Below are 25,981 nucleotides of genomic sequence, written 5' to 3'. Positions count from 1 at the left end.
GATTGGGTGGGAATGAAGTGGCTGAGAACTCTGGGGTGCGGGCGCCGCCCTAGGGGTGACTCTGAGGAAACTGGGACGCCTCTCTCTGCCTGGCAACACTGCTTGCCTCTAAAGCCTTTCCAAATTGCACCTACTTGGGAGGGTGGCTAATTTCTTAAAAAAACAAAAACGTGGCCTGAACCCTCTTACATGGCGGGGTTTGCACCTAAAGGGGTCACCGGCCTCGCGCACCGAACAGAGGGCCACGACACCCAGACTCAGAGATTTGTAGAAGTTGCGGCCGCGAGGCCAGGGCTCCCGACTCGCCTATGGTCGGCCTCTTGCCGTTAGAGTGCAGGCTAGCGCCCGGCTCTGTTGAAGCCTTCCTTCCCTCCCCCACCAACCCCCTATAAAAGTCCAGGGCGGCACGGCGGCGGTACTGCTGCTCTCCCGGCCTCCTGCATTGCTCCGGCCCGACCCGGCCCGCCCCGTCTGGCCCGCTGAGCAGGCAGGGCCGAAGAACACGGACACCCTTTCCCAGTTCGGGGCCTGCAGTGCGGGGCTGCACGCTGGGGGCGCGGCGTGTCTGGGGACATCTTGTGATGTTGGCGAGAACAGGACATGATCTCACATGGCGAGAAGCTCTTTAGTTCCTTAATCATTTCACGGTGCCTTCGGACGCTTTTTTTCCACCTAAAACGTTTAGTTTCAGCTCAGTGATCAGCTACCCCAGCTCGGCGGGGGAGCGGAAGGCTTGAATTATTCCGACCTGTGAGCGGCCCCTGACACCAAAAAAAAAAAAAAAAAAAAATCACAAAAAAGTGGAAACTTTTTTTCCCTGTCCATTACATCAAGTTCTGAAAAATCAAAATGGATTTAGAGAAAAATTACCCGACTCCTCGGACCGGCAGGACAGGTAGGACCGCGATACGCGCTATAGGCTTGCTAACTCAAGAGACCCAGCGGGGCGCTGGTCCTCAAACACTTCGGCCCTGGGGGAGGGGGTGCGCCTCATTTTCGCAAGGATTTTGACTGCGCGTCTGTCTGCGGCACGTTTCTCTTCAACAGTCTGTTCACACACTTCTGATTCAGTTCAAGTGCTTGTGAGTTTGCGTGTGTTTTTCTCTCTTTCTGAAGTTTCATGTGGATGGATATCAGGGGGTCTGAAAATTTGGGTCTGTGTGTTTACATAGGGGCTCAGAATGTGCCTGAGTGACAATGACAATTTGTGTGTCCCTTTATATATATATATATATATATGTACATATGTACATATATGTGTATGTAGAGGAAGTGTGTGTGTTGAAGAATCTATGTGCGTGTGTGTGTGTGTGTATTTATATTCATGAATCTGTTAGTATTTGTTTATGAGTTGCTGTTCCTGGGTACTGTTCTTTTGAGTATCCAAAATGTATGTCTATGTGTGGCTATATATGTGTAAAATTTTGCTGAGTGTCTGTACATCTACTCCTTTGAGGGTCTGTGTTCACCTGTCACAATTCAAGTGATTCTGGAAGTGAGAATAAGATGGTTACACTAACCCCTCCATTTTTGGATGTCAGCCGCTGTTCACTGGGCATATACCAATGTATACAAAAGTGCCTGCCTCTAGACACAAAGACAGATCTGGGACCTGTGGGGGTCTGTTGTACTAAGCCTGCCATCAGTCAGGCTCAGGTTCCGTTCTGTTGCGAGAACAGGAGTAGAGGTGTGCAGCCCTTCAGTGTGTGGGTACACTGCTTCACTCTTTAGGTACTATTGAGCCTACCATTTATACAAAAGGGTCTTCTGTTGCAGGCACAACCCTGGCAGATGAGAGGAGGCAGCCTACCTATAAGCTAGTTGTGACTTTTCTAGGGATCCCCAGCCTGCCTTAACTCTTACCTAGATGAGCCTCTGACACTGGGGTGTGTGTGTGCATGTCCGCATGCACACACACATGCTCAGGTTTTATCTTGTGGGTGCCAGGAAAAGAGTGAAAGTAGGTATGACCTGTGTGTCTAACTGGGGCACCCAGCTCTGAACCTGTATATGCACAGGCAGGCCTTTCTAGCACAGAGCCTGGTGTGCCTCCCACAGTTCCAGGCAGTGGGTAGCAGTGGGTGTTTATGTCGGAGAGGAGGTGGCAGGCTGCAGGAAGCTCCTGTCTGCCCTGAGGTAAAAGCCAGGTACGGGTGCCTCTTTCACTCATTAGGCCAAAAGTGCTAAACCCCCATCCAAACACACTTCTGGCCCTGACAGAACTCCATTCCCCATATCCCTGTGCTTCTGCGATTCCCTACCTCCACCTTCCCTAAGTACGGGTCAAAAAGGAGGGAGGTGGGGGGTGAACTTGTATCTGGAAACCCAGAACAATTCCCTAGGCTCATATGTGTTTCCAAAATCATGACTGAAGAGAAGTGAGGGCAGAAATCTAAGAGGCAGGGAAATGAAGAAGGTTCCCCAGGGTGACGGCACAGGAAAGGGAACCTGGAAACCCCCTTTGCTCCACCCCAGCTCTCCCCACTACTCCCTTAGGAGGTGAGACTCCAGAAGCATCTGCACTGGGGACTGGGGGGTGTGCATGTGTTGGGAGTGGGTCAAAAGCCTGAGAGGATGCTCGAGAGGGTCTGTGTGGCTGGCCTGGCTGCCTCTCTAGACAAGCTGTCTACAAAGACTGTAATTCATGGCGGTCGATGGGCTCTTTGATTAGTTCAATCGCCTGAATAATCGTTTAATCAATAAAGCATTTCCTTCCTCTTCAAGACAGGCCTGGGTGGGGCTGGGGACCACAGGCCTGGCCAGTTTAAAAATCTGGGGAGCCACGCCCCTCTTCACCTTTCGGTTGGATGAGGGCCCTGCCTGGGAAAGGATGATATCTCAGGTAACACTACACTTGCACCTGTCTGCTCTGGCCCACAGCACGGGTGGGGAATAAAAGATAGCTGAGAAACTGCCCAGGTTGGGGGCGTCCAGGTCTAGTTTGGGGATTTTTGCTTGGGTGTCTCCTCCTCCCAACTTCAAGGCTTTTTATGGGTCGCTTGATGGCCCTTTACGTCCTTCAGAACTGTATTCCATGCCTTCACTCAACCTCACTTTCCCCATCTGAACGATGGGGAAGGCATATCTGGTCTTCTAGCTTAAGTCCAAGATCTGGTGAGATCCTACCTGAACAAGGAGCCACTTAGGCATATTCTTGTCTAGCCTCTTCCTTGTGGTACCAAAAAAGGGAAAACTGAGGTCCAGAAAGGGGCAGGGACTTATTTGAGATCACACAGAAGGAAGTATGGAAGGAGTAGGACTAGAAGATAATTCTTCCGCCCTTAAACCTCTTATTCTTGCTTGAAAAGGCAATAGAGCCCCATGTGCCCCCCACCCCCTGCCCATGGAGAAAAATGACAATTAGGCAAGTTAGCTGAGGCGGGGGTTAAAGAATCCCAAGACCAGGGAGAGCAGGGTAGGCTGAACACTGCATTCGTGGACCTTGGCATCAATTCCCCTAGCTCTGGAATGAGCCTGGTGGGATAATACCCTCTACCCATGGATCTTCATCTTTCAGAACCTTGAAAGATCTCATCTCAGGGATTCTTTTCAGACACATGAGGAAGCTGAGCAGGAAGCACCTTTGGGATAAATAAAGGTAGTCCCAGAATTCTTGGCCTTTGAGGTATGGTGGTAATGATAAAACCTGACAAAGGCACTTTACACGGTTTTTGAAAAATATGATTTAATTCTCCCCTTTTTCTCCCACTTCAACCATTCTTACAAACAGACTTGGGCCAGGCAGAGTAGACCTCTGATCCAGGAGAAAGGAATCATGCAGGAAATGGCTCTGAACCAACTTGCTGTGTAACTTAGGGTCAGTTGCTTTCTCTCTTTGATGCTTTTAAAATGAGGATTAGAAGGGACCCACCAAGTTAGGATAGCATTGCTCAGGCATCTCTGGCTTTCTGGAATTGAGCAACCAATATGAGCCCTGTAGGCCTCGCTTTACCCAAAATAGGAACAGGGAGATGGGCTGGACTTGGGCTGCAGGAGTCGATCTTAGGCCCAGTGAGTGCTATAGCAGCCCCAACCCACAGGCACAACTGGGTGGCCCAGGAGAAAGCAGAAGAGAGGCGGGGAGGAAGAGTGTTCCGGGTACAGTCAGGTTTGTGTATGGAGACTGAGGTGGATGTTCCTCTGAAGGTGGTTTCTCAAACATTTTTCTGAATGGGCTTTCTTTCAATAGCAAAACTTTCAAAGGCAATTCGATTTACACAAATTAAATTTCTTTCTGGAAGTTTTCCTTTCCCCATCTCCTGCCTCCTTCGCTTAGTATAGGGCCTGGCCCTAAGTCGTGCCTGGGGAATGAAACTACAAGGCCGTTGCATACAGCAACGCCCTACCGCATTCAGCACAGCAGCTTAGAGACCAGCTCCCTGATAACTTGTCTCTCCTAGACCCAGACTTGTGAGCTGGGAAAGCTTTTGGAGGCAGGACTAAGGAGCGGTGCTGGAATTGCTGTGTTATCCCAGGATAGTCAAGTAACTTTTCTGGGCCACCATTTGGTGGACTATAAGGCTGGGTTAGGGGGCCAGGATATCTGATGGTGCCTCTTGGTGTTAGAAGATAGGGGATGCTGGCCCACTCAGGCGGCTGTGAATAATCTCCTATCCGGAGGTACACGCCCTCCCCGCTGTGCACCACAAGGTGGAAAGTGGGCTGCTTTTGCGGCCCAGGTTAGGTTGCCCAACACCGTCCAGAAGCCCAAAAGCCTTCTGTGCAAAATGGAAATCTGACCCATTCCTGTTTGAGTAATATATTAATATGTGGTTCTATTCAACCCTGGCAGTGCTTTGGGGGGAGGTTCAGTCCAAGCTGCCTGGTATCAGAAGGAAAACCGGTTTGTATTGACATATCCTATCTGGGTTCCCTCCTCCTCCACCACCCCCTGCCCCCCCCAAAAAACAACTCTCCACATGCCAAGAGTGGCTCTGGAGAAACCCTTCTGAGAAAGAGGTTTCTGGTTCACAGCCTTTCCTCTATCCTGGACATGCTATGTGACCTTGGACAAGTAGCCTCTTGTCTTGGCCTCAGGTTTCATATCTATAAAATGGGGAAGACATAGCCTCACGGCCCTTTGAGCTGTAAGACTTTAGAATCTGAGTTTCTAGGCCTGAAATAGAGCAGAGCTGGAAGTGGAGGTGTCTCTGACTGCTTCCCTCAGAGCTTTCCCATACTCCCGCCTCTCTGGTGGGGGGGGGGGGGTTGGGGGGTGGTGGGGGGGTGCGGCGGGCAGAACTGCCGTGTCGAATTCTTAGTCCACTTTTGATCCATCAAGCGCCACCGGGTGGAGTGAACTCGGGAACCCTAACTCAATCCTGGTTTCTCTGTGTAGTTTTGATCTTCCAGCTCCTAGGCGAGGAGGGTGTGGTGGAAGATCAGGACAGGCTGGGTTCCAGACAAAGAAGAGATAATGTTGCCCCACCCCAGTGCCTACAGCAGCCTCCTGGGCTCCCAGAGGATTTCCTGGGTCTGTTTTCTGCAGCTGTGCCCTGGAGGGGTTGGGGACGGTGTCACTACTGGAAACTTATCTACCCTTCAGGAGCAGCTGGATCTGGGACAGGAAGAGAAGATGGTTCTGAGGGCTGATCTGGTTCTGAGTGTGAGAAATTGGACAGAGGTAGAGAGAAGGGTGATGGCACCCCACTCCAGTACTCTTGCCTAGAAAATCCCATGAACGGAGGAGCCTGGTAGGCTGCAGTCCATGGGGTTGTGAAGAGTCAGACACGACTGAGTGACTTCACTTTCACTTTTCACTTTCCTGCATTGGAGAAAGAAATGGCAACCCACTCCAGTGTTCTTGCCTGGAGAATCCCAGGGACGGGGGAGCCTGGTGGGCTGCTGTCTATGGGGTCACACAGAGTTGGACACAACTGAAGCAACTTAGCAGCAACAGCAGAGAGAAGGGTAACTGAAATAAAGAATGTCCTGGAAGTCCTCCCAGGGTCAACTGGTGCTCTGTCTTCCTTACAAGTCCAGATCCAGAGCAGACATCTCAGAGCCCTTGTTTCGGTGGATTTATGTGTAATATTAGAAGATCATTGCTTGTGAATTTGAAATAGTGGGTCTTGGATCAACTCCCACGAGCTGCTGGGCAAGGGGAGTCTTCAGTTACTCTTCCTGTCCTGGGTGCCAGCAAACGTAGGCACACACAGAACTGTTGCCTCCTGGGTGAAGAATGGCTATCACATGCTTCCATTTCAAAGTCCAGTTCCTTTGCCTGTGGTCCCAGGGCCTCACACTCCTGGGAAACTGATTCTTGCTGGTCAAAAACCTTGCCTTTCTGGACCAAAAAAGGTCTGCTAGAAATCCACCCATTTTTGTCTTAAAAACGACAAGCACTTCCCCAGGAGAGGAAAAGTCGGGTTTTCTCGACAACTGAAAGCTACAGTGTAATAACACGCTTAGCGCGCCTCTGCATGGCCCTCGCAGACTGAATACGCCTATTCGCCCACCCACCCGCTTCAGAGACTCTCATTAGCACTGGACGGGATAGGGTTTATTCAGGTCTTGCTGCGGAGGCAGATTTGCCCGTGCAGACAGAAGTCTTCAGCTGGGCGCATCATTAGCCCCCAAAGCATCTGGCAACTCCTGTCTGAGGCTGGAAAGAGAGACTCGGGGCTCAGTGCTTGGACTACGTTGTCCAAAGCCCCAGATGGACACCCCCCCACCCCCCGCAAAAGAGCATCCTGGTTACTAACTTTAAAGGATTGTGAGATGTTCCCCCAACCTCATGTCTCTCTGTATGGTTAGCTCAGAATTGAGAGTTCTTCAGTTAGAGCAGGGGAGGAGGGTGGACGATGAGGCAGCAGCGTCAGCTTAGTTGGCGCTTGATAAAATTATGAAATATTTCCACTGGAAGGAGAGCCTTCATTAAAAACTAGGTAGGAGAGGGAAATGGCAACCCACTCCAGTGTTCTTGCCTGGAGAATCCCAGGGACGGGGGAGCCTGGTGGGCTGCCGTCTATGGGGTCGCACAGAGTCGGACACGACTGAAGCGACTTAGCAGCAGCAGCAGCAGCAGCAGCAGCAGCAGCAGGACAACTCTCTTATTTTACAGACGAGGAAACCGAGGTCAGAGCGGAGCAGATGTGCACAAGCTACGTTTCCACTGCAAGTCTGATGGTGCTTAGATTGAAAGTTAGATCTCTACTGAGCTCCTTGTTTTCCTCCAACATCCGTTGTGTGTGTGTGTTTGTGCACGCGCGCGTGTTTTCTGGAGACTGTTTCCCCAACCACGCTCCCCACCCGCCATCCTCGCCTAGGCTGCCCTCAATCCCTCAGGGCATTTTAGGGTCCCAGTGCTGCGGCTGGGAGGTCAGGCTCCCGCCGGATCTGCTGCGGGACTCTCCTGGCGCTGTGTGGATCCCCGTCCCCTTCCCCCAATTTGCACTCCGCTAGGCCTTCGCCCCGCGCGTTTGTCAATGAACGTGGCGCCGCCGCCTGGGCCCCGCCCTCCATTCTCTCCCATTGCCCAGGTATCCGCTAATCAGGCGGAGCCCGCCGGTTGCTCAGCCAATGGGGTGGTGTCTCGGGTCAGAGCCGGCTGCCACTGCTCTGATTGGTTTGATGAAGCGTGATTGGCAGATTAGCCCCCGCCCCGCCCCCGCCCGGAGGGAGGCTGAGCCCCGGGCGGCGCTGTCCACACGCAGCGGGTCCTGAAAGCGGCTCCGGGGCGGCGCGGTGGCGCACTCTGCGCGCGGAGCAGGCGGAGGGCTAGCGCCGAAGGCGGAGGTGGTGGCAGCAGCGCTGGCAGTCAAAGCCGACAGAGGCTGCGTCTCAGCACCGGCAGTCCCGGCGGCTTTGGTCTAGGGAACCTCTCGGTCTCTTCTCTGTCCCTCGCTCTACGCCTGGGGTAGGCGCGGCGGCCGTCCCGGAAGAGGCAACTGAAAGACGTTCGAACCAGACCACCCCCCCACCCCACCCCCGAGAGAAAGCGGCGGAAGCTCGAAGAGTTGGTGGGTGCGAGACAAATACTCCGACGAGGACGAGACTGTTGCTGTTGTCCCCATTCGTGGTCCCGGCGATGAGGGAGCAGCCGGGCCCGCGGGAACTTTGAAAGCGTTGGGTCCCAGGGTGTGAGGGCTGCAGGCTCCCGGGGACTCCGGAGTCTTGGCCCCAGCGTCAGTGGCGTAAGCGTTTCAGAACCCGCCCGGACCCCAGCGCCGCCAGAGAGGAAGTTCTTTGCAACTTCGTCCGAGACGTCGGAGAGCCGAGAGGAGAGAAGCTGAAGCGGCACGTCCGAGCCCAGAGACTCAACGCAGCAGAGAGAGAAAGGATCCGGTGAAGACAGAGGGATCGAGAAGAGACTCCAGAGGCAGCGAAGCCGCGGAACCAGCCTGGCCGCCCGCGGGCCTCGCTGCGCCCCGAGTGAAGTCAAGGGCTGTGTGTCCCACAGGCCTCCTTAGAGCCGCTCCTACCGGCGGCCGGGCGGGGGGGCTCCAGGCGGTCCCGGAGGCGGGCCCCTGAACTATGCCCCCGAAGCTGCGGGTGCTTTAGCCGTAGCTATCCCGGGCCGGGTGCGGAGCCGCCGCCTGAGCCAGCCCGGGAGGGAAGCCACCGGGAGTTGGGTGAACAGCTCCGGGCCGGACTGCACTAGCGCCGTTTCCCGCCTCTAGGCGCAGCTCTCGGCGATCTCCGGCAGAGCGGTTCTGAGAGGCTCCGAAGCTCCAGCAGTGTTTTCTGAACCCAGCTCGCACAGTTCCCGGCCTGGCGGCGCGGCTCCGTAGCCTCGCTGGGCAGCCCCTTGGCGCCGGGAGGCGGCAGCGTGGGCCGGCCTGCAGTCTGGAGCGCCCCGATGGAAATACACTGTAAGCACGACCCGTTTGCATCCATGCATAGTAAGTAGGCGGCGAGCTCGCTTCTCTCACTCTCCCGCCGGGATGGGGTTGGTGGTTCCAGACCGCGGGGCAGGTACTAAGGATGGGAGGACCCAGGACTTCTGTGGCCGCGCTGTCAAGTTTGTAAAGTGCGAGGCTCCCAGGCAGGGGATGTGGAGCAAACCGCGTGGTCGACCCGGCCAGGAGCACCTGGCACCGGGAATCCCGCCTCCAGCAACCGGTAGTGTACGCAGCCAGTTGCATCTTTTCCGGGGCTCAGGCAGCAACATCGCAGTGTGCCGGGAGAATCGGGACTCGGACCTGGAGAGAGCTTTGGGCCGGGCCAGTTGGAGGGCATGAAGTTGTAGGGAGAGGTCACTCTGAGTCTCAGCGCCCCGCACCCTACACCCGATGGCGCCTTTTTCACCCATAGGGCTGAGCAAGACTGGGGCTTGGAGGGAAAGTGGGGCCCCAGCAGTGCCTCTGGGCTTGTATGTCTGGAGGAAGAGGTTGCGAGCTAAGCGAGAACACCAGGTCCAGAGCTCCAAAGGCATTCTGGAGGTGAGGAGTGGGATTTGAAAAATCAACGAAGTAGCGGACCCTGAGCTGAGCTTCTGCTTAGAAGCCGCCAGTTCATGCAGAGACCCTTAAAGACACTATCAAGTCCTTCTGTGCAGGACGCTTGCCTCATGATGGCTTCTCCCCTTAAAAACAAAAAAACAAAACAAAACAAAATAGAAGAAGAAGCCAATTAGTCACCATTCAGGCGCCCTCGTCTTCTGAAAGACACCGCGTGTGTAGGAGACCGGGAAGGGTCATTTTGGGCGCAGGCGAGGCCAGCCGCTGCCTGACCCGTCGGGATCTGCAGTTCACCCATTAGCACAGCCTCCTGTGAGATGAGCGCTCCTCTCACGGTGAGTTAACGCCGGATTAGATTCGGAAATTTCGAGGAAGTTCCAAGTGGAACGAATCGTATTTTCCTTCAGAGCTGCTGTGGAGCTGGGAGCAAGACGCCAGGCTTCGGCAGCATTCAGCCGGGTGCCCAGCTCCGGCCCCAACGGGCCGCCGGTCAGGGAGTTGCTTCCGCGCCGGGAGCCTTCAGGCAGCGCCGGATCCTGCTTACCTAGCCTTAGGTCCCCTTTTTAACAAAGGCAGCCGAGACCCGGCTGGAGAGAAGGCGAGCTTCCCGGTGAAGATGTCCGTTCCTGCCCCGGAGGCCGAATGGCCTGATAGGCAGGGAAATGCTGATCTAGGCTGTGGGGACTGGCTACGGGCAAGTCAGTTTCTCTTTGTGTCCAATTTCCCGAGTCCGAGGTCATCCACCAAAGCCGTGGGGAGATTTTCGAAGAGAAGCCGCTAGCTAGGATCCCAGCCTAAATAACTCCTCACCGCTTGGGGCCTATGCCAAAACGGTTTCCAGTCCGTGGTGACCCCAGCGCCCCCAGCAGCCGTCTCCTGTACAGACTTAGCCGGGCTCTGGGGAAGCTCTGATCTCGCAGACTGAGCCAGGAAAGCAAAGGAGTTTCTGTCAATACTCTGAGATGTGACCAAGCCTTTAGCTCGGTCAAGGAGCGATTTGAGGACAAAATGGGGAGGGCTGCTCTTGCGCTTCTGTCGTTGCCTGTGGGAATCTACTCTTCCCTTCTGCACAGAGCCTGGCTGCCCAGAGGTTGTGCCCAGGCGTTCGGACAGATGGCATCAAGACCTGGTGGTCTCAAGGCCGTGCATGGGGGTGAAGAAGGTAGCTTCTTCTAGGTGTGGGTTAGCCAACCACTAATGCCCCTCTCTATCCCTCCTCCTCCGGGCTCTCATCTGCCCATTCCTTCGGAAGTGCTCCCTCCTCCCATTTTCAATTTTCCCTGCAGCACGGTGGGGGCTGGGCCCCAGCCCGCATAGCTTCCAGAGCTGTCTTCTCTGAAAGTGCCCTTGATCCTGATTTCCAAAGCTATTTGTTTCCATAACATAGGCTCCACTTTCGAGCCCCAGTTTTTTTTTTAGTTTGAGTGGAGGGGTGCGTAGTAGATCCTGAGAGGTTGCCTGGTAAGTAGGGGCTCAGACCTACTTGTCTTTCTTCCTGACTCTGGTCAGTTTCTTACCACCCCAACTCCTTTCCCCTCTCGCCCACTGAAGCTGGCTGGCTTCCGTGGATAGCTGGTATAGGGGGAGGGGCAGGCACTGCCAGGGTGTGGGCTTCTGAGTTTTTTTGTCCCCACCCCCAGCTATGGTTACCAGTTACAAAGCACTTTTATAGCCAGTCTCCTAACCAACTGTCTTCTAAACTTTCAGCTACATCCATTTTACAGAGAACGATACTGAGGTCAGAGAGACAAAAGGACTGACAGGAAATTCCCAGGGACAGTGCTGGAGGCAGTCTTTTGAGGATTCACGAAAGGGGAAGAGAGGGACTCAGATTCCAGAGAGTAGGCAGTGGCCACCTGGATGGCTACACATAATTGCAAGGCACTGTCTGTCTAATTTAACTATGTCTGTATCCATGGCCCTACTGTCCATGTGTGCCAGCACCTATCAGTTCGAGAGTCCAGTAAGATTTCATTCCTGCCCTTTCCTGTGTTCCTGTTTGCATGTTTGTGTGTCCCCTTAATTATCTTCTCTGATATTAATAGGAGGAATTTCAATGACCCTGTGGATCCTGGAGTTCAATCTACCATTGAGTCAGCACAGACCCTTTCCCCAAGACCCTATGCCCAGACATGGTCATTGTGGGTGTGGACAGGGGGGACCCTGGTGGGTAGCATGTTCTTATCAAGGCCTGAGGAGCATCTGTGGAGGCCAGCCCCTTCCAGACCAGAGCCACAAAAGTCCCAAGGGCATCTGGTATTCATCCCTTCCCCCCGCCCTCCCCTCCTCCAAACCCTGCTCTATGTGCCCTGTGGGGGCGGGGCTGTGATTCTCATGTATCTGCGTGTCAGTTTCTTGGTCTTTGCCTTGATTTATTGCATCTGTCTCTGTGTCAGTGTCTCTCTGAAAATTCTACTTGGTCCTGAAAAGTGTAGCTGAGTCTGTGTCTCCCCCCAGCACCTCCCATGTGATGAACCCTCACTGTACTCCAGTGTGTTGGAAGTAGAGACTGGGACTTGGCTTCTCTGAGGAAGTGCAGGGTGGGAGCTGGGGTCCCAGAAAACAAAGGTCCCCCCTCCACAGATGTCCCTTTTTCTTCCAAATACCCCCTTGTTGGGCTTCCTCCATTTTTCTCTTCTCTCATCTTGCCTCCCACTGTATACACTACATTCACCTTCCCCCCACCCCCTCTTTGCCCCATTCCAGCCAATCCATCCCTTTTTCTCCTTCTCCTAACCTGAGCTTCCCTTCCAGGCACTCTCCTTCCTGTCTCATCTCATCGAGTCTCTGATCTTTGTACACTTGCCCTCACACCACTTTTTCTGGTTTCTTTCTCCATCCTCTTGCCTCCCTTCTCTCGGGTTTCTGATTTTGCTTCTTTCCAATCTTGGAGTAAATGAGAGACATTGCCTACTCAGATGACACTTTTAATTTACCAACCCACCCCCCTTGACATGTTCTCTCAGAGGCAGAGAGGGCCTAGAGTTTTTGGGAGCCTTTCCAGGAAGTTGAGGGATGCAGGGGGTCTCCAGGTTATCCTGGGTCTGGTGTCGGCTGTGGATACAAGGATCAGAATCTACAAGAGCATTTGTAGCCTGACCTTTGTGGTTAAAACTAGAGGGTGTGGGGACTTGCTATCACCTAGACTGTCTCATCCTTGGGTTTTTCCCCATAATACAAATGGTCTCCAAAGATCACAAATGTCCTGCAGGACTGTTTTCGGAATTTAAATCCTCCAAAGATTGCTACCATGTTTTGGGCAGAAAATTTAAATTGCCAGTAGTATAGGGAACAAGCCATTGCAGATGCCCCCGGTGCCTGGACTAATAGATTGTCTCAAAAGTGTGCTAGGTGCTTTTAGCTTTCTTTTTGTCCTCTCAGTTTTTAATTTACTTGCTTCTTAAATCCAGCCTGTTATTGAAAGATCCATACAACCCTTTTTTATTAGGTGCTCCCAACCCCAGAACAAAGCTTTCTTAAGACCCTTGACCAAGGGTGGCTGTAGTCTTTCTGTTTTAGGTGAACTATGCAGTTGTGTTCCTAACTGTAAAATTCTGTTCAGGATGGTTTTCCTTTTTCTGATGTCTGGAGTGTTTTAGAACAATCTAAACTGATTAAAGCTCATTTTGAAAATCAGAGAGAAATTCAGCTTAGAACTCGAATCAAGTACTGTTATCTATAAAAAAATTTTCCCCCCCATGAAATCAGCCTGAGTTTGAAAATTTGGGGAAATGTTCAATTTGGACTCTCATGGGAAAATTCAGTGAATTGCTTTGGCAGTTTTTAGGAAATAGGTTATGTTATGGGTAGTTTTGTCCTCTATTTCAGATATTGTTCATGAACCTGGATAGTAGTTCAGTGGGGAATAGCTGAGATGAGGTGGCTATTTTATGTATTGGAGTATATTTGTGTGTGTGTGTGTGTGTGTGTGTGTGTGTGTGTGTGACCTCTGAGATGCCCTGGCTTCCCTGGTACAACCCAGTCCCTGCAAAGTCCCAGGTTAGGAGATTTCCTCTTCTTGGTCTCTGAGCTGTCAGCAGCATTGGAAATTCTTGGACTTGGCTTCTGTCTTTTGACAGTCCTCAATGATGTCAGTTAGTGGCTGATTAACAGCTACAAGGTCGATGATGTTGCTACACTGGATCACTCTGTGTTTACTGGTTTGGCTCTTCATTTACTTGGATCTCTGTTTCCATCCAGATGAACCTTGATGTTTTTACAAGAATGGAGCTTATTGGGTGGAGGAGATACTTTCCCAGACTCTTTTTACTTAAAGTCCATCCCAGAACCCTTGTACAATCTGGGACTCAGAAGCCTCCTCCGGCTTCTTTATTTTCCCTGAACCACCATAAAGCTGCTTGTCAATTGCAAAACACTCCAAAAATTCCAGGGAAACTCCTTTATAACAAATTCTGATACAGTGGAGTGAAATGTGATCCTTTGACCTATTTCTTTTGTGTGCTCTGAGAGGGTACAGTGGTCAAGTCTGCATGTCAGCCTCACTTTATTTTTTTGCCATCTTGATTGAGGTATGAGCCTCACCTTCTTAAAGAAAGGATTTTTATCAAGGCAGTGGTTTGGGTTTGTCTGGGCAATCTGCAGATACTATTAAAAAAATTTTTTTTTTTAATCCTTAGCTCTTGAATCAGATTGCTGATTTAAAAAACATTCCCCTGTCCCCGAGATCTAGGTTTATTAAAGCAATCCTTTTCACTTTTAGAGATATCTGTTAAAAGGGAAAGAGTTTTATTAAAAAAAAATCTCTTTACATTTTATGTATTTTTAAATGTATTTTCTCCCTAGGATCTATCTTAGACCTCTGCATCGTGTATAATAATAAGTTCTGTCCCAAGTACAGATTGAGGTCTTCATATATTCCATTGTTTAAAAAAATTACAAAGAAAATGCTAGCAACTAAACGAAACACAGTATGAGGATGCTTACCATCATAGCCCAGTTGACTGGCTGAAGAAGGACAAAGGCTAAGGTTAATTTCAAAAAGCAATCTGAGGTGTTCATGTAGCCTGTGTGATCAGACCCCAGGCTCAAGATAGCCAGCCCGCTGCCATTTCTGATCAGAGGGACTGTGGGTCCTCAAAGCGGCACTTCTTTTCCTTCACGACTGGTTCTAACCACCCTTTCCCTTGCCTTTTATTTCTGATCTGTTTCAGGACATGGAGGAGTGAATCAGCTTGGGGGGGTTTTTGTGAATGGACGGCCACTCCCGGATGTAGTCCGCCAAAGGATAGTGGAACTTGCTCATCAAGGCGTCAGGCCCTGTGACATCTCCAGGCAGCTTCGAGTCAGCCATGGTTGTGTCAGCAAAATTCTTGGCAGGTAAAGGCAGGAGCTTCAGGCTTCCCTTGATTTTTCAAATAATAACCTAAAACATGACCCAGCAGCTGTCCAATGTGGTAGTGTCATAGTGAGAATCATGGTGGCACTTCTTCCACATGCACAGTACTTTGGACTTTGCAGAGCCCTTTTGAGGCCATTCAATTCAAAGTAACCCCAGGAAACCTTTGTTTCAGAATGGATTGTCTCAGTTAGAAGGGGTAACATGTTTTCTGAAAGCCTGGTGAATTATTCCTAAGAACCCAGGAATAAGAGGTTCTTGGGAATTCCCCTATCTATATTTGGTGCCTGAGCAGGGCTGGGTGGAAAATCCACAAGTTATAAAATCACATAACCAGACTTCAATGTTTCATTTTAATGTTTTCAAAAAGCACATTCCATTTTTAAAAGTCAGCTGTCATTTTCAGTTCTGGGTTATCATCTAGCTTATTATTTTGGGCTGCAGTGTTTTCCTTCTATATGTTTTGTTTCCTTCATAGTGGCAGGCATCCTAAATATATATGAAATTTAGAGAGGAAACAAACAAACAAACAAACACCAACTCTCAAATTAGACAGTTGAAAGTTGCCACTTGACCCTGCAATTTGCTGCAAGAAGAATACCAACAATGCCAATTCTCCCAAAGGGCTCTGTAGCCTCTTAACACACCTGTTTATTTTCTTGGGTGAGATGGTCCAAGAAAGCTTGTTTTGAGATGAGGAGACAAATTGTAGAGGGCAAAATGAGTGACTCAGATGCTTCCAGCCAATCAGCACTCAGGCTGGGAAGAGGCCTTAAGAATTCTGAGACCGTCTGCATCTCGCTGCACCCCAAAACCAAAGCGGCAAGTATGTTTCCAGGCAAGTGAAGTTGTTATAGGTCTGCCCTGGCAGTCAGGAACATTCTTGGGTTTAGCTGTCAGTACTCTCTCAGGATTTCTCTTGCAGGTCAGAAAACAGGCTTTGGCCTGTAGCTTGTGTTATAGTTTGAGAACAGATGGCTGAGTGGAAAATAAATATTTTGAAGTATGTCAGTGCCATTGTGACTTTCTGCTTACTCTTTCCCACCTGCTGGAATTTAAGACATTCTCTCAGATGGAGGGAATAACAGTTTTTAAACTTGAGAAGACTTGCTGGAGGCCAAGAGAAGTTTCAGGGCCAGGGGGTCTGGCAGCACCTTTAGAGACCATATCCCCCTGTTTATTCCTCATGCTCCCAACCATACCAGTTCATCCCAGCCATGGAGGCTGTGCGCATGGTATTCTTGTTAGAAAGTGATTTTAGGCAACAGGATGAGAACGAAAAAGGAAAGGAAAAAAAAAAAAACAACTAGAGGAGAGGGAGATAGAGAAAAGAGAAAGAAAAGAAACAGAAAAGAAAGGGATTGATTCAAAAAGAGAGAAATAGAAAGAGAAATAAAGAAGATAGAAAGAGAAAGGAGAACGATATCTCAGAGCATTTCAGCATCAGACTTGGAGGGCCGAGGGATCTTCGATGTCTTCCTGGGAAGCCTTCTCATTGTATGGAGGTGGAGAGAGAGAAAAAGGAGGCCCTTTCTTTGTTTTTGCTGAGATGTCTTTGCTGAGCCGACATTTTGCTTGCTATTTGGAATCTTCTCAGAGCAAGATGCTGAGCCCTTCTCAGAGGGAACATCCAGATGCCGGGTCCTCATGTTCTGGTGCCCAGGAGCCCTCCACATCTTCCTTGGGGGACTAAAGGACACAGGGACCCTCCCAGGCCCAGCCAGCAGCCTCCCGCGGCCCGGAATAGATTTGTCACTAGGTAGAGTGGCACTCGGAAGTTATGCGCCGCTCCGGTGCCTGGCCGTTTAAGTTGTCAACAATAAATTGGAATTTCATAGCTCATTATTTTCATAACTAAGAACCACAGTGGACAAAATGTCACTCTAATTAGAACTGCCTTTTAAGAAACAAGTTCAGCCCTAAAACAGGGTGACTGGGAATTTCTGAACTGGGCTTGTTCCATCCACTGATTTTTTTTTTTTTTTTAATTTTTCGGTCACTGAAGAATTTGATGGGCACACACGGGGTGACAGATTGTGGAGAGCGTGTGGTGTGTGGTGGCCGTGGTTTTCAGAGGCTGCGTGGCGAGGCAGGCAGGATCCCTGGGGCAGTCCGAGTCATCTCAGGAAGGTGGCGGTCTGCCAGGAGTGTGGCATTCAGTCCACAGAGCTCAAGGCTCTGGAGGGGCTCAGAGGGAGAGCCCAGTGGCATGTGAGACCCATTTACATCCATCCAGAAAGCTGGGCTGTTGTCTTCTTTCACTGAAGCCTGGCTGGGAGGTTCATGCCATTTGGAATTGGGTGGTATGTTACATAGTAATAAACACTCAGAGGATTTTAATCCACAACACATGCTCTTTCTGTTTTGCAAAGCTTTTTCTTAACCACTCTGCATTTCTGTCTTCATGATGGCACTGCAAGGCAGGCCAGGCAAACATCCTCCCCTTATTATACAAATGGGATAACTGAGGTCCAGAGAGGCTAAGTGAGTTGATCGGGGTCACACTGTGAATTAGTATCAGAGCCACTGACTGGCATCTGTACCTCTTGACTCTCAAACTAATGCTCCTTGCACCAAACCACACTGTGGGTTAGTGGCTATTGTTCGTCTTGTCGTGTATAAGTCCTGCGTGGCTGTTTTGCTGAGGTGAAAGGGTGGTTATTGAGATGAAAGGGTAGTCAGATCCTCACTTGACACAGTTGCCAGTTGGGGTTTTCTGGAGTGTCAGGGCTGGCTTCTAAGTGCCTGGACTATGCGTCAGACAAAAGGAAGACCTCCTGTGTCAGGATCATAGACTTGTACGGTTGGCAGTGCTCAAATGGGATGGAGAGTGAGTCCTGGGCACTGCCACCCCCAGCCATGCAAGTGGGGCGAGTACTGGGGGTGGTGAGGGCTACATCCTGCCACCCTCTCAGAGTTTCTGCATGGATTTTGCAGTCCCATTGGGCTAACATATTTTGAGCACGGGGTGTTCTATGTGTCAGAACCCCCATCCCAAGACAGTGCGTGTCCTAACAGACCCTCTGTGAGTATAGATGGAGTGAATAAGAGACATGCACACGAAAATGGCTGGTAAACAGTAGAGCTGTCTGTAATTTCAAGGGATCTTTATTATTAGTACTAATGTCAATTAATTTTTATAACTAAAGCAGCAGCTTGTTCTAGTGAGAAGAGCACTGGATTCAGAGTCAGGTTTGAAAGCCTGGGACTGTTTCTAAGTTCCAAAAGGGGGTTAGGCAAGGATTTAATCTTCTGATCATCGGTTTTCCCTTTGATTACATAAAATCTTGCTGGCCTCTCAGGACTGTGAGAATCAAGATAATTCGAGGAAGACTCTGTAAACTTTAAGGCACTGCGCCTGAATAATGAGATGCTGTGTTGTAGTAACAGATAATTTTCTGTTGTAAAATTGAAAGGATCTGCTGAATCTGCCAAGATTGCTGTATGCTGTGATTTAGATACTTTTTAGACTTCTGGCAAAAAAAAATTTTTTCTTGGATATTTCTAAAAACCTGTTTGTGACTAATAGACTTTTATCAATTATAGAAAGAGGGAGCATAGACTGAGTTTTGCTTTATGGTCCACAAATTTGTACATGACAGTCTTCTCAATGGAAAATAAAATTTGTGCATCCATATCACTGTTCCCAAATGGTTTCTTCTGTTTCTAGGATATTCGCTAACTTGGCCCTAACCAGACTTACCCAAGCTGAGAATTTCAGCATCTCTTTCAATGGAACCACTCATTGTCCTGTGTTATCTTTCCTACCCATCATAGACCCACCTTTGCTTATTGTAAACTCGTTAGGTTTAAATTTTTTCAGTCATCTCCAAAATGTCTTTTTTATTAAAAAAATTTTTTTCCCAAATACAAGATAATCTCCTTTTCAAGAGGAAGTCAAAAATTCCTCTGTAAATGTTGAGAGAGACATCCAGTGAAGGCTTAGATTCAGAAAAGAAATCAAGTAATTTTTTTCCCCTGAAATGATCTTTCATGGCTCTCTTCTCCCTGGTTTCGGTTTTACTGTAAAACCCTGACATCCTATTTGCGTTAACGAGGAAGAGCTGATAGCATGGAAATGTCCTTAGAAACAGCGATTTACCTCAGAGGAGGTCCCTGGAAGAGCTGCAGTGACTTGTGGTTGGTTGGTTTTTTTTTTGATTGCTTGCGTTTTGACTTATGTGTAACTCATATTGCCAGTTAATTCTGGAATCTGACATTCTTTTAAATTTTATGCCAGGGTTATTGTTTTTCTCTTATGGAAAAAGAAGTTAAGCAGGTGAGTCTGCTAGGGAATGGGAGAGCCAACGAAAGAAAGACACAAGGCAACTTTCTGGGGAAATTTTAGCTCAGAAGGCTGGGCCACAGTCCTGGTTTGGCCCTGGGTCTTGGGTGACCCTGGGCAAGCCAGGTAACCTCTATGGGTCTGTTTTATGTCTGTAGATGGAGGCCTGTTTGTATAATCATTCACGCATTCAGCCATTCAAAACTGAATGTTGTACTTTAGAAATTAAAAATTATGTGTTTTAGAGGTGTTGTGGGGATCAAATGGGAAAACCAATTGGAAAGTTTTCTGTGAATTATCAAGTGGTAGATAAATGTGACAATTAATTAATTAAGGCTGAGCATTCTGACTAGAACTATCCAATGGAAATGTAATGTAAGCCATGTAGGAGGTTTAAAGTTTTCTAGTCATACATTAGAAAAGGAAAAAGTAACAGGTACAATTACTTTTAATTGTATACTTTATTTAATCCATATATTAAAAAGATGATCATTTCAACATATAACCAATGGAAAACACATTACTGAGATTTTGACTTTATTTTTGTACTAGTTTTTGAAAACCTGATATGTATTTGATGCTTAGAGGACATGTCAATTCAAACAGATCACTTTCCAAACGTTCAAAGGCCACATACACGGCCAGTGGCTACATATGAGATAGCACAGATCTGGGCATTTCCTGGACAGAGTAGTCCATTATTTTGTTACCAATGTCCATTTTTCTGGTTTCTCATGGCTAAACTCCTTTCTCCTTGGGTCGTAGGTATTATGAGACAGGGAGCATCAAGCCTGGGGTAATTGGAGGATCCAAACCAAAGGTCGCCACACCCAAAGTGGTGGAAAAAATCGCTGAGTATAAACGCCAAAATCCCACCATGTTTGCCTGGGAGATCAGGGACCGGCTGCTGGCGGAACGGGTGTGTGACAATGACACAGTGCCCAGCGTCAGTTCCATCAACAGGTGAGTGGCTAGTGCCTTTGGGAAGCTGAGGGTCTGGGTGGGGTGGAAATGCCAGTGGCTATGCACGTGCCTTTCCTGAAGATCTGGTCTCTCCTTTCACCAAGTCCCCACAGGCATTATCAGTCAGGAGGGATGTGCACAGGGCTGGATGGGTCTCTCTATCACTCTTCTCTCCAAAGTAGGCAGAAGTCCTAAGCCCAGGGAGAGGAGGCTATGCCAGCACCTGGCTGCTGCAAATTTTTCTGACTCCGGTGTCATTTCCATTACTCCCTCCACTACCTGTCTCTGCATGTGGAGCACTCAACAATGAAATGTCCTGTTAGGTCTTCACAAACGTTGCTTCCTTGCAAGCCAGTCCCCAAGGTTAGCACTGGCCCACCTCAGAGCTTCCCAGGTGGAAAATCTTTGCCTCCAGTTTGGGCAGAGGTTGAGACACTGAGTGTGGGGAACAGAGCCTGGACTTGCAGTTGGGAGATTTCAGCTCCCTTCAGATTTGTCAGGCCTGCCACAAACTCAGAGTGTGACCTTGACAAGGTTCTTCATCTCTCTGAGAGCCCAGGATCTGGTGGTACTGATATGGGTCTGTGATTTCCAAGAGTGACATCCAGGATGCTAAGATGTTGTGCAGTTAGGGGGTTGCCTTCTCCTCGGTTGCCCTGAATCTCACCCTTGGACAGAAAGAACCAGAGAGATGCCTTAAGTACCAGGCAGAGGATCTTCTTGGGAGGGCTTTCTTTTATCCAGTCTGGTCCAGAATACATCCAACGGAGCTTTCAGAACTGAATTCCTGAAAGAATGTTTTCTATTGTAGGAGGTGTGGTCTCAACTCCATTGAAACCCGTAGAGTCAAGGATGTAGTTGTGAGATGACAGAAATGATGGTTCTCTAAACCCCACAAAGAAAAACGAAGCCAGCAGACTGAAAACCTGAATAGTTCCCATTTCTCCAAGGTCATGCCCTGCTCTTGTCAGTGCAGAGCCTGCCTGGGCACAGGGGACCCCTGCAGCAAAATGAAGTGGTCAAACCAGACTATTTCTAAGATCCCCTCTGGTCCTGACAGTTGTTGATTCCATGATGACTCAAATGCACAGAATCACCGTGTGAATGTTCATGTTGGTATTTAGAGTCCTGCTATCTCATAAACCATTAGCCTGATTTTTTTCTCTCAGCAAACTTTACTTTGGCTCTGACATCCCCCAAGGTACCACGAAGAGCGAGAGGAATCAGACATACGATCTATCTCTTAGTTTCTGTTCTAGAGGGGCTCCTTGTCCAGGAAAGGGTTCTAGCTTTCACTGAGGGGTCTGGACAGCCTGACAATAGGCACAAAATTGCTGGAGAGGGAGCAATTATTGTGGTGGGTTTGCCGTGCCATATGGTGCTAAGTCGCTTCAGTCACTGTCTGACTTTTTGGGACCCTGTGGATGGACTGTGGCCTGCCAGGATCCTCTGTCCTTGGGATTCTTCAGACAAGAATACTGGAGTAGGTTTTTAGGGGGCTTGTGGGGGAATAACTCCAGTTCTTTCTGGAGGGGGTCTGTATGCTTTTAGAGTCCCCTACTTCCAGCTCTTGGAAAGTTTTCCATGACACAAGGCAACGTGACTTTTCCCCCTTACCTGTGCCTTCAAAAACCTTAACATGGAGTGAGGCGTGAGCTGCTCAGAGTGGTGAAGGAGCAGAGCAGTTTCCATAAAACTGGTGGTCAGGCTCTGGGGACCCAGAGACTTTTCAATCTAGGTTACACAGGTGGTTTCAAAGATAACTCAGGTGGCCCGTGGAGGTCATAAACTCCAGTGCCGACGTGGAGCCAGGTGGGTGGTGCCATGGGGGCAGTGGCTCAGGTATAAGGCAGCCAGAAAGGTTGGGTCTGTACAAACTAGGAACTCAAGCTGTATTGAAGGGGTAGTTGTCTCTCGGTTCCAACTGAAAGCCGCTGGGCATGTGGGCCCGGTGGTAGCCCGATTTTTTCCGTTCTTAAAGAGAATCCAAAAAAAAAAAGAAGAGAATCCAGAAACTAGCCCTTGTTTGCGTGTGTGTGTGTGTGTGTGTGTGTGTGTGTGTATGAAATCTCTATACCTTTAAACAGTGGCAACTAATGTCAATGAGAAAATGCCTTTGCAGGACAAGCACAAATCATTTGCTGGCCCTAGCTTCTATCTTCTGTCATCCTGGAAGGAAAACTGTTTTTTGAATGTCCTTGAGAAAAATAAAACTAGCACATCAAACCAGTGATAGTGAACTTTACAAACTACCTCTCCCCAGTTATGGTAAAGAACTAATATTCCCTTATAAAATAAGTTTATTTAAATAAAAAAGTACGTTATTTGAAAGAAGCATATAAAGCAAACCGAGCACAGTGATTACAGATGTGCTGAAGGTTGTGAAGGGGGTACTTGAAGGAGTGTCCAGGGAAATCACAGCTCAGCTGGTGCTTTGTATCCCGAGTGGTGCTGTGGGGGGCATCAGGCTGCTAGTTGCTGGGCCATGGCTAGCCTCAGGGCTCCCCGTGGTGTCCCAGCCCACATGGTGGCCCAGTGGCCCCACTGGCTGTGCCTCTAAGGGGCTTCCACATCTGTAATCTCCGACAACCTCAAGGCTTAACTCTCTTGTGACAAGTATAGAAACTAAGGCCCAGGATCTATTCACAGTGCACAGGAGCGCACAGGAACTATGACTTTGAGCTCGATGTGGGGTGGAGCCCAGGTCCCCTGATGGGAAGAAAAGGGCTGTTTCTTTCCTCCACTCCTGGGTAGGACTCTGCCAGTGCAGAACTGAGAACTGAGGAACTGTGAGGAGAGAGACAAGGAGAAGCAGTCATCCCCACTGCCTTCCCACTCCCTTCCCCAGCTTTGCAGCCTGGATGCTTTGCTGCCTGTCTGTAGGCTTCCTCTGTGATCTATAGCCTTTTCCTGTGCTTCTTTCTGGGGCTCCTCCTGGGAGCACTCTCTGGCTCCTCACCACATTCTTCAATGAGAGCTCTTTGGTGTCTTTAGCAACAGACCATGCAATGCAAATAAACTAAGGGCGGCAGGTGGGGAGGGGGGTGGCAGTCTTGTGTCTTGTGTGACTGCTTTCCCCTACCCACACCCTCACAAAGCCTGAGCCATCCCAGTACACAGTTTTATTTTCCATATAAAGATCCCACTGCACTCTAACAGATGCAGCTTCTAAGTAACTGTCTTGCAAATGTTGTGTAAGAGGTCCGTAGCTCCCTCTCCCAGCCCCTGCTTCCCTGGGAGGTAATGTCTCTCACTGCTCCACTACTTCAAACAACTAGGGAGGGAGGGGGTGGCTGGATCGGTAGCTATTCTGGGGGCCACAGTGCCTTCTCCCCGCCCACCAGAAGTGTGTGAACTCCTGCTGCCTTCTGGGGATTCTGCCTGGGAAGCTATGACTGACTGGGGTGAAGCAACACTGAACCAGTTGTGCTGGGATTGTGGGAGATTTCCTGGGACACAAACCATCATGTTTGTGTGACTTCTTAAGGACAAATACATGCTGGGATGCTCACAACCTGCAGGAAGGACGCTTGGAACCCAACCTGAGACAGTTGGAGGAGACTCTCCTAGAGCTGAGCCCAATGCCGGGGGTGAGGGGATGGATGGAGTCTTCCTTCTTTGTTTGTTCCAGTCCCATGGCTCTAAACTGAGCAGCACTCCCAGCCTAGAGGGGCAGCCCTATTTAGCTCCAGCCGTGGTTGTCCTGTGAGAATGTGGGGCCAGTATTCTGGGTGTTCTGATTTTTCAGGAGAAGCTAGAAATTCATGTATTCATGTAAAGCTCCCAACTTACCAATATTGACAACTAATTCAAATGAAAATAAATGTACTCTGCAGGCCAAACGCACCTAGTCCAGCGATGGGTGTGGCCTGGGGATGACCCTTTATAAACCCTATTCTTCAGCCTAACTTGGGCAGCAAGTTCATCCCTTTCCTCTTTCTTCTCCATGTCAGTTGCAGGCCTGCCTGTCACCTGTGGGCTCTCTGCAGCTTGGCTGCTGTCTTGAAGCTTGGACCCTTAGTTTTTGCATTCTTAGTATAGATGATGGCCCAAGATTCTTTCTGCACCTGTGCACCAATGGCAGTTTGATCAGTGCAGTAAACATGGGTATTTCTTCAGCCCTATAACTTCATTTCTTCTTTTAAGGCAACACGATTTTCTTTCAGTGGAATTTTGTATGTGGTGGTGGGGGCGGGGTGGTGGCTGGGGGTGATAGTGACAAGACTTAGCCTTTCCAAGCAGTGAGGGTGATGTTGAAATGGGACCCTTGCCAATGTCTGTAATATCTAAAGCTGCTCAGACTTGGAATCTTTGGATTCTAGATGGATTTTGAATCCAGCTAGGCTTTATGTGTTATGTAGGAAGTATTTAGTCCCTCTGCTAAAGTCCCACCTCCTTTGAATGTGGCTCAAAGAAAAGTGCCCAGGCATGGGAGCTGATTTGCCATGTGACCTTGGGCAGGTCATTTGAACACTCTGGGCTTTAGTTTCCTTATTTGTAGGAATTCTTTGATTGTTGAGCTTCCTCCCCCATTGGACCATCTCGAATGATCCTATGGCATTCAAGGTCAGGCAAAGTAAAGTAAAGGCTATACCTCTTAGTACTGACTGTCAATTAGCCCCAATTGTCTCTGGTTTAGAAAAGTCCAGAGTGTGACTCTTATGGTGATGAGTCCTGATGTTAATTTTTTGTTTTTTAAGAATCACTCTAATTCAATTACAGTGTTGTTCTTCCAACTCCCATTTCTTCTCCGTGGAAGATGATGCTCTTTGTTCTCTTTCTGGCAGCTGCTGCAGGCAGATGGGCAGAATCTCTGTCTCTGGAGATACCTTTGAAGGGTTCCCTACAGTTCAAGTCCCCCTGTAAAAGACAGCCCTGCCACAGCCTTAAAATAGGGTGTGGGGATGGCTACCTCCCCTCCCCAGCTCCCAAGGGGATCCCATGTGTTTTTAAGGCATTTGTGGAAAATATGAACCTTTTAAGGTTGAAGCTAGTCATTAATCTTTATGAAGATACCAATGAAAATAACAACAGCTAACATTTATCGAGAATTTACTATGCAGCAACCACTGGTCTAAGTACTTAATTAATTCTCATAATAACCCTATGAGGCAAGAATGATTCTTAGTCTCTTTTTTGCAGATGAAAAAATTGAGGTAGAGAGGTTAAGAAACTTGCCCAAGGTCGTGCAGCTGGCAGATTGTAAAACTGGTGTTCAAACTCTAGAAGTCTGGGTCTGGGACCTGCTTACCCCACTGCAGCTGCTGCTCAATGATTTATAACAACTGATTATGTTTTACCAACAATTTATAACTATTTTTAAAGAAAAATAAGGAAAATATAATTTTCTTTGCTTATGTACAAATTTAATGGAAAACAATGCTTTCAAAATTAGGACCTTATGCTGGACTTCAATGGGAAATAGTTGCAATATATTTTACTATATGTTTGTATATATATAAATCAAAATATAGATAAATATAGTTAAATCTTGCATCTCCATATATATTCACACATCTAGTGATATATATATAGACACAGACACATGTATACACAGAGAAGGTGACATACACAGACATCCCCAAATTAGGTCAGGTGCTAGCTTAATTCCTGTAGAGTCTAAAAAACTGCCTCACTCCTAGGTCTTTGTTAACACATTCCCTGTTTGCTTAGTCAAAATAAGTGGTTTGAATATTGGAGAAAACAAATAAGCAAACACTGTGAGGATATTTGAGGCAAAACATTGCTGACTCAACAGAAAACAGCAAAAGGCCCTCTGCAGAGCTCAGGTGGCCTGGGCTTCAGAGATCCCGTGGCTGGGCTGTGGTGTGAACAGAAACATCCATTCCAGGCTGTCAGCTGAGGATGCTGAGTGCCTTGCATGCCCAGCATTGAGCTGTGCGATCACAGAGAGCAGGGGCCAAGGCCTGATGAATTTTAGAAGAGGCATCTGCCATTTTTCTTCTCCCTTTCCTG

The 25,981-nt window shown here is 48.9% G+C and overlaps 1 protein-coding gene across 3 annotated transcripts in view; it reads left to right on the top strand.

Annotated features, from left to right (window-relative positions):
* Positions 1 to 492: 492 nt before the first annotated feature.
* PAX5 (paired box 5) overlaps positions 493 to 25,981 on the top strand; it is a 182,106-nt gene continuing 156,617 nt past the window's right edge. Inside the window, exons 1-3 of one of the 3 annotated variants that reach the window (XM_005210162.5) lie at positions 493 to 895; positions 14,573 to 14,738; positions 19,808 to 20,005. In XM_005210162.5, coding sequence (XP_005210219.1) covers positions 850 to 895; positions 14,573 to 14,738; positions 19,808 to 20,005 — 410 coding nt within the window. In that variant the 5' untranslated portion in view covers positions 493 to 849. Of the gene's footprint in view, positions 896 to 6,718; positions 8,844 to 14,572; positions 14,739 to 19,807; positions 20,006 to 25,981 lie in introns of those variants that run through there. The other 2 variants (XM_059889473.1, XM_059889475.1) reach the window with 2 other exon arrangements.

The sequence above is a fragment of the Bos taurus genome, chromosome 8 (assembly GCF_002263795.3).
Source record: "Bos taurus isolate L1 Dominette 01449 registration number 42190680 breed Hereford chromosome 8, ARS-UCD2.0, whole genome shotgun sequence".
In the NCBI taxonomy this organism is placed as follows: domain Eukaryota; kingdom Metazoa; phylum Chordata; class Mammalia; order Artiodactyla; family Bovidae; genus Bos; species Bos taurus.
Note: the sequence above shows the minus strand (reverse complement) of the source record. Positions and strands in the feature narration are given on the sequence as shown.